The following is a 10,190-nucleotide window of genomic DNA, read 5'->3' as shown; positions in this document are numbered from 1 at the left end:
TACAGTGAGTAAGCAGATTTGAACAGGTGGGTTTTTAATTGGGATTTGAATAAGGTGATTGTGTCTGACTGTCGGATGTGCGGGGGGGGGAGTTCCAGAGTCTGGGAGCAGTGCAGCTAAAAGCCCGAGCACCCATGGTGACGAGGCGTGGGGTGGGGACGGTCAGCAGACCAGCAGAGGAGGAGCGGAGGGAGCGAGAGGGGGTGTACTCCTGAAGAAGGTCAGCCAGATAGGGGGGGGCCAGGTTATGTAGGGCTTTGTAAGTGAGCAGTAGGTTTTTGAAGTTGATGCGGGATTGAACAGGGAGCCAGGGGAGCTGGATGAGGATGGGGTGATGTGTTCGGAGGCCTTGGTGCCGGTGATGATCCGGGCTGCGGAGTTAAGCCCTACTTTTTTATGCCCAGCTGGTGCACTCCACTCCTGGTACTAATTATGGCGGGTACTTACGCACTAAATACCGTAAGCTCGGCGAAGCGACCGACAAAACCGGCAACTCCACCCGCAGCCTCTGCGTGCTCCGAGCTAATAACTCTAACCACTTTCACACCTCACTACAACCCCCCCCCCCACGACCTCCAAGGGAGACCGTACTAGACCTAACGGGGACAATAACAACGCTACGTGACTGCCGTGAATAAAATAATCCGTGTGCCACCCTTACTGCTGTTCACAACGAAACACTTACCCTCATCAAACAACCAGCTGTGCGCCCCATCACGGCCCACTGCTCGTAACACACGACAGCTGTGTGTTAAGGTCCTCTGTGTTCACAACACAACCACTCCTTTACCTCCGAAAACAACCAGGTTCAACCACGAGCCCCCATATGTTACAACCCGGCTCGTGGGCTGTAACTTAAAGCAGGGAGGCGAGAGGTACGAATAATATAGTTTATTGTTTGAACACAACAAACTAAACAGACACCAGCATCAGGTCCAGAGGAAGTGCCCAGAGCAGAGAGACGTGTCCGGCTGGGCTCCTCCTTAACCTTCCCCAGGTGTAGCTCACCAGCAGGTCTCCTCCCGACAGGCGCGGCTCATCACCACGGGAACCTGTGAACACCCACCAAGCACCCACACAGACGGCACCCCACGTCGCGTGGAGGGGGCGTCACACTTTGATATACTGTATACTTGAATTGAACATTTCGGATGGCATTGTCACACACACATGTGAGCTCTCACACACACACACACACACACACACACACACACACACACACACACACACACACACACACACACACACACACACACACACACACACACACACACACACACACACACACACACACACACACACACACACACACACACACACACACACACACACACACACACACACACACACACACATACACACACACACACATACACGCAGTTGTGTGTTCAGCTGGTCTCTGCTGATGCGTGCTGCACCACAGCTGCTGACAGGGTCCACAGGGGCTGCTCGCTATCATCACACACGGACACTTTCACCCACAAGGAGGCTAAACGCTCGCGTTAGAAATCCGCTTCAAGGCACCTCAAAGATAGCAGACACTCCATCATATGAACCGCAACTGTACAAATGAAATGTCCGTCTTATTTATAAAGGAATAGTTCAACATTTTGGAAACTCTTATGTTCTCTATTGCTCAGAGTTTGCTGGGACGATTAGTATTGATCCTCTTATGGAGCTTCAAACGGCATAGGCAGACAGACATACCTTCAGTCGGAGGGTATTCAAGTATAACACTATGCTCACTGTCATACCCTCAGAATCCAATAGTGCTGACTGTTGGATAGATGTGTGTTTTTACATGTCGTGTTTAAAATGACTACGGCAACTTACTTTTCCCTCCTCTCTCTCATTTCCACACAGCATGTAGTGGTGGAAATATGGGTAGGTGTGCCTCCACTCGATGTCTGTGTGTGTCATGGTTCCCACCGTCCTGTTGTTGGTTATACAGTCACTGTCATGAGCATCAACAGTATCAGCACGAGGAGCAATCCCATACTAATCTGTGTTTTTGTTATCTATTGAATGTCAAGCTGTAGTATAACAAGAAAATAGATCCAGTATCCAAAGATATACAAGCTGATATTGAGGCAGACACACACACACACACACACACACACACACACACACACACACACACACACACACACACACACACACACACACCACACACACACACACACACACACACACACACACACACACACACACACACACACACACACACACACACACACACACACACACACACACACACACACACACACACACACACACACACACACACACACACACTCTGCAGCTATCTCTGCTTTAACCAGGTGCAGATACAGGCAACGTGAGTCGGCACGTTATTTGCATGTTGTGCAAATCAACACATTGCTGTAATAGATAGTCATTTGGCAAAGGGGTGTGCATCTCACATTGTATCTGTTCATCTTGGCATGCTTTAATATGGCAGACAAGCATATGCATAATGACGACACACAGCAGCAACCAATGGTGGATCTCGATTCCTTTGCTATAGTTTCATCTACAAGCATTGATAGAGTATCATCTTACTTCTGCCCACGCACACATCGGAGTAGGCGTGCTATTTGATCACTATTGTAAAAGTGAATATTATAGCTATCGGCCTGCTTGCTGCAGCTCACTATTCAGCACACAGACATTAAAGTCAACCATTGTTAACAGTTGCCCAACATGTTGAACTATTCCTTTGAGATGACCCCAGCATCAGGACTTTGCTGAGGCCAGGTCCGAAGGAGGTCCCCGCTAGAGCCAGAATAGAGAACGGTTCTGTAGTAAACGTCCAGTCGAGCATTGCCAGCACGCACAGGGAGGTTTCAGAGTGGCAGCCCGTTTGACTTCTGGAACGACTCGGACAGATCCCCCTCTCCCCTCAGCCACACAGCCCACATGCCTACCCCAGAATAGGAGAGTAAACAGCAGAGGAACATAAACACACAAGCTGGAGAGCCCTCTCCAGAGGTGGAATCACCAACCCAGCATGACTCATCTATGTTAAGATGAGTAGACACACGCACGTGGCTTCAATACCATCCTTTGAACAGTTGCTGAACATGCAGTGTCCTTAGGGAATACCTGAACTATTCCAAGCAGAACAAATACATATTGTATTAACTGCACCATGTGGTATATTGGACTATCCTTGTAGGAGGGTCTTTGGAGGCCGACCTCAGGGACAGCATGTGTTTAGCTCAATGCAGACGACACCTGCCTCAGTGAGCTTCAGTCACACGGACGTCTGATTCATGGTTACACAATAAAAACAGGATTTACAAATATTCTTCTCTGCAAGTTTGTCTGCATCCCATACCCACTGTTTACACACATCCATATACACATGTGTGTGTGAGGCAGCCTGCTCTGTGGAGCTGCACTGCACTGCACTGTGTGTCCACTGGGAGCAGGAGACATTATGCACACACACATAGTTGTGTTGGAGCACTTTCTGCTAAGAAGACACATGTCAGTCAGAAAGAAGGACTCGGGTACAGGGCTCAGTGTTGGAGTCCTGCTGCAGGCTGAGAAGTGCTGAGGAGAGGAGACAAGGAACTGAAGAGTTGAGAGAACACGTGGTCTCATGTTAAAGAACATGCACTGGGCTGCATGCTAGTGAACAACATGACTACACCAATCCAGATTCTAAAACAATATGATGTGTCATCAAAACAAAAGGATCTTATTCCACTTCAGCCTTTTAGATGGCTCCTGACCCAGCTTACACTTTACACTATCCCTTCAGATGTTCATCAGATTCACCAGTTGAAGTTAAAGAGGCTCTAGTTAGCATGTTGGGGTTCCGCTCTCTTGGAGCTTGTTTTGTGCAGTCGGTTGTTCTGCATGGACATGCTCTGCAAGGCTCCCTCCCCGAGTCCACTCAAAGCTGCTTCTATTGGCTGACTTCCCAACACATTTCACGTGATAGGCTAGGGGACGAGACATTTTTGACCAATCTCATAGCGGTTGCCCAATCACAACAGACCCGACCAGCTAACCAATCAGAGCAGACTGGGCTCTGGTTTCAGACAGAGGGTGAAAAGAGAAAAGAAAGAGCTGTTTGAACATTACAGCATGGAGACACGTCCCAGGAAACGCACAACATGCAAATATGACCCTGAAATGAGCAGAATGTGTTTGAACACAACAACAACACATTGTGGATAGGGAGCGTTGAGTAAATGCCCCAGGAGGCACTCCAACACAGAGCCATCGTGCACCTGGTCAGGCATTCACTGCAGAGCCCGAGTCATCGTCCTGATTGTTGTTGAGTAGACAGCACTGAGGATGCTTACTATACCGTCAGTTAGGGATCTCCTTCACAGGGCCTTTGGAAGGTGCTGTGGTGGCAGGGTGATGGATGGATACCATGACAGTGTGTAGTGTGTAGTGTGCAGTGTGTCGACTCGCAGGTCATGTTTTCCCTGCAGCTTTACAGATAAAGAGCTACAGTAGAGTACAGCTCCCCCTCTCTCCTCCTGTCTGCATCTGTCTGTTGACCTTTCTGTCTCTACTGTCTATTGATATCTCTGTGAAGCTGTTTCTCACTGTTTCTCTTAGTGTCTTTAGTAACTGCTGTCTGTCTCTGTCTCTCTGTCTCTCTGTCACTGTGTCTCCGTCAGACGGCCCAAGGCGGCGGCCATCGCACCCTACTGTACGGACACGCTGTCCTGCTGAGACACTCCTACAGTGGGATGGTCAGTACACACACACACACACACACACACACACACACGCACGCACGCACACACACACACACACACAGTCTGAGAACTTTTCTGTCATGTTTATTGGTTTATTTTATTTTCATTTTAAACTGGCAATTACTTTAAATCTCCACCTTTAACTTTCTAAAGGCTCATTTGGAAAAATAATTAAATATTCCAAGAGTAGTAGTGCATAATGTAATATCCCCCTGCTCCTCTGTGAGGCAATATGTCAGATGGCATTGAAGCAACACAGGTAGTTCTGTTATTAACAACAACATTGTCAGAGAAAATCATAAAAATCCAGTTATCAAATGGCTAGATCTAAGAATATTATAATATATATATATATATATATAATATGATATAACAAATGCATACTATTAATAGAAATGTACGGAGCCCCTAAAGGCCCGGGGGCCAAATCCGGCCCGCGACTTCATTTCATGTGGCCCGCAAGAGCTCTGAAAGAATGTAATATGTTTATTATACGGTTACAGGCCGATTTCCAGATGCACCATGTCCATAAACTACATGTCCCACAATGCATCTGAAATTAGATTCTTTTTTTTTTTTTTAATGTCACTTTTTCAGAATTTGGCTTTTCTTTTAAAATAATTTTGTGACATTCTCACTGGAGAGACTTGCACTTATTTGCCCAAGGCTTCTTCTTTCAGACGTAGTTATTTCTGAAGTGTTTACCCTATCCGATAATAATCCAATGCAGAGGCAATAAAGTAATATAATACATTATTGTATATATATTAAATATTTATATACGTATGTTTATATAGTCTTAAAGTTACAGCCGGCCCTTTGAGTGCAACCATAATGCTGATGTGGCCCGTGATGAAATTGAGTTTGACCCCCCTGCCCTAAAGGGACATGAAAAAAAAAAAAAAAAACAGAGGGAGGGAGAAAAAAAAAAAGTCAGGATAACGAGTTAGTATCTCGTGCGCACGAGATACTAACTCGTGCGCACGAGATACTTTCTGGTGACCATGAGAAACGTTCTCGTGCGCACGAGAACGTTTCTGGTGAGCACGAGAAAGTTTCTCGTGGTCACCAGAAAGTATCTCGCACTTTTTTTTTTAAGAAAGTTACCGGTGCGCCAAGGAGGAAGTGAAGCGCACAGGAGACAACCATTTCATTGCAGACTGTTATGTTTACGTGGGGAAATGACAGTGCATACATTATTTGAGATATATATCGTACTTAGACTTCACTTTAAGGACATTTCGGCCAGGGGTGTGTGGTCACTCCAGGAGGCAGCGGGAGGTGTAACTCAGAGAAGAGCAGCACCAGCGCTCAAAGAGTTTTTACGCACCGCCTACACTGTGTTTACCTTCATTGAACAGCTATACATGATGGGCGGACTGGGACTAAAAATCAGCCCGGGACTCGCACCCAGCCCAGCCCACGTAAACTGTCAACGGGCGGACCACTTCGGTACCGGCCCAATGGGATTCGTCCCGAACGTCCCGATGGCCAGTCCGCCACTGGCTCTCTCTGTGTGTGTGTGTGTGTGTGTGTGTGTGTGTGTGTGTGTGTGTGTGTGTGTGTGTGTGTGTGTGTGTGTGTGTGTGTGTGTGTGTGTGTGTGTGTGTGTGTGTGTGTGTGTGTGTGTGTGTGACAGCTGCGGGCAGCAGGTACTCTGAGAGTCACGGACATTAATTCATAGATCAAAGCAGACTGGTTTACAGACTCTCCTGTTTTTTGCCAATCCGGTGCTTAAACCAATAGCTCTACACCCCTGGCCGAAATGTCCATACAATTAAGTCTGACTTCAAAATATATCTCAAATAATGTATGCACTGTCATTTCCCCACGTAAACATAAAAGTCTGCAATGAAATGGTTGTCTCGTGTTCCACTTCCTCCTTGGTGCATCGGTAACTTTCTCAAAAAAAAATAAAGTCAGGATAACGGATTCGTTTCTCGTGCGCACGAGAAACGAATCCGTTATCCGAGACTAAATGTAACGGAACCTGTAACTATTGCCAGGGTAGGAGTAGATACTCACACAAAGAAACTCTCCAGACAAAATAAATGTTGCAAATTCCCTAACATAATTAGAAGACGATCTCCATTATTGATCAGATGCATTGCAGTAACTAATGGTGTGTTTGTGTTTAGTACCTGTGCTGTCTGTCCACCTCGCGCTCATCCACCGATAAACTGGCTTTTGACGTTGGACTGCAGGAAGATACAACAGGTATGGCTTAGACACAGTTGGTGTTAACTTCTGTCTTAAAACGGCTCTAATCATTATTTTGAATAAAGACGAAATGTAGTGTTTCACTTGAAGTCATGCACTACCAAGACAAACCACTCCACATTGGCTAAGGAGCAACTGTTACCAGATATCTGGGCGGAGGCGTCCTCGTCTGTGTGACTGCCATTGTTCGCAGTCTGATCAGCAACTTGAGACTTGAGAATGGAGTTGGAATTTTGAAACAACGTTTATGACAGGATTGTTTCACAAATCGATGGCCTCAACTTCATTTAAAGATAATAAAAAAGCAACATCTTTGTCAAATAGCTGATGGATTCAGAGAGAGCATTTTGGTCAATGACTGTTTATCTCAATACAACTAAAGCCTGCTGAAACCTGATCGATCCTTTCTACTTGAACTGAAATCAGAAATGTAGCCTTCATATTCTGCAAACATGAACACGTCTGTTTCTAGAGGTTAGCTCTGAGCATGCTTTGTGGAATGGCTTCAACTTGGTCCAGTTTGGTATTTCTGCGTCATTTCTGGAATGAAACTAAAGTCTTTATTCCGTGTTATGATACTGTCAGGTTGTTTCTGTCTGTGTCATAATAATGACTCCTGGTACTTCTCCACTGTTGTTTCCTCTTGTTAACAGAGTCAGAACAATAAGCCACTGCAAAGCACACTGTGTGCCCTGTTTTTGTTCTTGACCTGCTTCTGTATAGATGGTGCACTTTATAAGCAAAACAGCTGCAAGACAAATGTTGGCTACCAAAGTGGTACACAGGCTGAGGTGATAGGTACCCGAACAGGACTGAATGTTCCTCTCCGAGTCCCATGTCTGCTATGTTTTCTGATAGTTTGCTTTGTGTGTATGTGTGTGTTTCCTACTATGTAGGCGAGGCATGCTGGTGGACCATCCATCCAGCATCAAAGCAGCGGTCAGAGGGGGAGAAGGTCAGAGTGGGGGATGATCTCATCCTGGTCAGCGTGTCCTCTGAAAGATATCTGGTAAGTAGCATCTGTTTAGAGAGGTGGATCAAATCTTACTTTCACTTTCTTTATATTTTCTTTGTTCTTTCCTTTGTTCCTTTTTAATTAGCTTTACATTCCCTCCTTAATGCTGCGTTCACACCGGACGCAATGCGAATATTCGCTTCGCTCCTATCCATCGCTCTAAACGCTTGAGTTTCACCGCGGCTGTCAGCTGTGTTTACTCGCATCATTCAAACAAGACGCGCTGGCTCGGGGGCTACAACAAAAATGAACATATTTTACCATGAATAAATTGTAATACGCGTTTCTAAATGATGCCGAAGTAACAACATACTGATACCGGTTAGTAATAACCATGAATTAATGCTTTGACAAGTCTGCAGACAGACGGCAGGCGAACAACCTTTTAAAATGCTTGTTTTCTGAATGAACATCGGATTGACCAGGCTAAGCTAACGTTGTATATGCTCTGTCAGTGAGAAATGGATTTAACTTCTGTTAGACAGCTATATGCCATACATTTTTGCGTACATTCACAGTAAATATTTATTCAGTATGCTAGCTGTCTAACAGAAGTTAAATTAATTTCTCACTTATTCTGACAATGTACTTAACCCCAAATAAAAGAACCCAATAAAAGAGTTGTTAAATAATAGAGAAGTCACGTTGTAATAACCAATAACTCATCTCTCTCGAGTTTTCTTTTTGTGCTTTGCCAAACAGCCACTGTATCAAGTGCCCTACTTGGGTTTGCCGTAAAGGGTTGTCCAATATGGCGAACCATCTCGCACATGCGCACTGCAGATCGGGCAGGGCCACAGATCGGGGCTGCAGTCGAATAGTCAAAAAATCAGCTCCTAAGTTCTAACCCATCTCCTATTCCTTGACCTCTGAGTGAAACGTCACGGGGTTAAGGGATAGTGGATAGGAGGAGAATTCAAAGGACTTAGGAGAAGAGACTGCGGTACTTTAGAGAATCCGAATGTACTTTCACTATCCACGTGTTTATGATGCGCCAGCGGACATCATTGTGTGTGTCTGCTGCTGTGGGGAAACCATGGAAACTACAGTTTTCTATACAGCGGACTACAACATGGATGTTCAATAAGAACGAGGGACTACTGTAAACTCATCTAGAGACTCTGCACCGTGCTCTGATGCTGCTGCTTTGCTTTATGAACGTGGACAACAGAGAAACATATTCTTTATGACCAAAGTTGAAATTGAAATAAAAAAGGAAAGTGAAACTTATGCTCGTCCCCCTCTCCCTCCGGTCCACATTAATACAAATGATCCCAATACGTATTATTGTATGAAAATATTTTAAAATCAATACAAATGTATTTATTATAAACGTTAGTCTTTAACATCTATCACTGTGTATATCACCATTCAAACATCTTTTAAAAGTTGAACAAACCCCACACAGCTCAGTGAAGACTGAGATGTTGACTTTATTTGATAATTTCAGTGAAAACTAACGTTCATATTTCTCTCTTTGATTATAATACTGATGAACGTTCAGAACAAAGCACTTTGGCAACTTACCACCTATGTTTTAAAAAGCTTAATAAGCACCGTAACTTTCATGATATCATTTCTCGGTCATAATCGGTTGTTTCCGTGAACGGCCGACTGTTGTGTGACGGAAAATGCTGCGGCTGCAAGGCATTGTGGGGCAGCATTTTCTCCTCTCCTTTCATCAAGGGAGGTCAGTGGTTCCTAAGCTAAAGGAGGTCATAAAGGAAGTTTGAAACCTATCATTTAGAGCAGGCCTATTCAAATGGCGGCCCGCGGGCCAGATGCGGCCCAGAACCAACTCCCGAGTGGCCCAGCCTCCCGTAGCCAAATTCCTACACTAGTACAGACCATGAACGCAACACTCCGCGTTGCATAGAAATCACCAAACCACAACGCAGCACGTTTTTTGAAAGTGCATCTAGTGGTGCTAGTAACGGTGGTCATATGATAGCAACTCTAAAACATGTCTCTCTCAACTCTGAAGCGTAAACTGAGACAAAACGGTCATTGATCTTGTGGAGCAGATGCGCGAGTCATTGCCCAAGTCAAGCTGGACCTTTTCGCGACCGACTTGAGCACGGGTCGGATGATGCATTTTCCGACGTTCCACAAACACATCACATCCCCAGCACAAATCACGGATGTGATGACAGATTTCATTGCGAGGTTGAAAGAGAACTTTGCCGGCCGATTGGATGGACTTGCTCTGCCCACAGAGGTGATGGGCT

The 10,190-nt window shown here is 45.4% G+C and overlaps 1 protein-coding gene across 1 annotated transcript in view; it reads left to right on the top strand.

Moving 5' to 3' along the window:
• ryr2a (ryanodine receptor 2a (cardiac)) overlaps positions 1-10,190 on the top strand; it is a 321,872-nt gene that overhangs the window by 99,995 nt on the left and 211,687 nt on the right. Inside the window, exons 4-7 of the mRNA XM_034107043.2 lie at positions 1,864-1,884; positions 4,647-4,721; positions 6,866-6,944; positions 7,844-7,956. Of these exons, the coding sequence (XP_033962934.1) occupies positions 1,864-1,884; positions 4,647-4,721; positions 6,866-6,944; positions 7,844-7,956 (288 nt within the window). The remainder of the gene's footprint in view (positions 1-1,863; positions 1,885-4,646; positions 4,722-6,865; positions 6,945-7,843; positions 7,957-10,190) is intronic.

Source organism: Pseudochaenichthys georgianus, chromosome 19 (genome assembly GCF_902827115.2).
Source record: "Pseudochaenichthys georgianus chromosome 19, fPseGeo1.2, whole genome shotgun sequence".
In the NCBI taxonomy this organism is placed as follows: domain Eukaryota; kingdom Metazoa; phylum Chordata; class Actinopteri; order Perciformes; family Channichthyidae; genus Pseudochaenichthys; species Pseudochaenichthys georgianus.
This window is presented reverse-complemented; position numbering and strand designations above follow the sequence as displayed.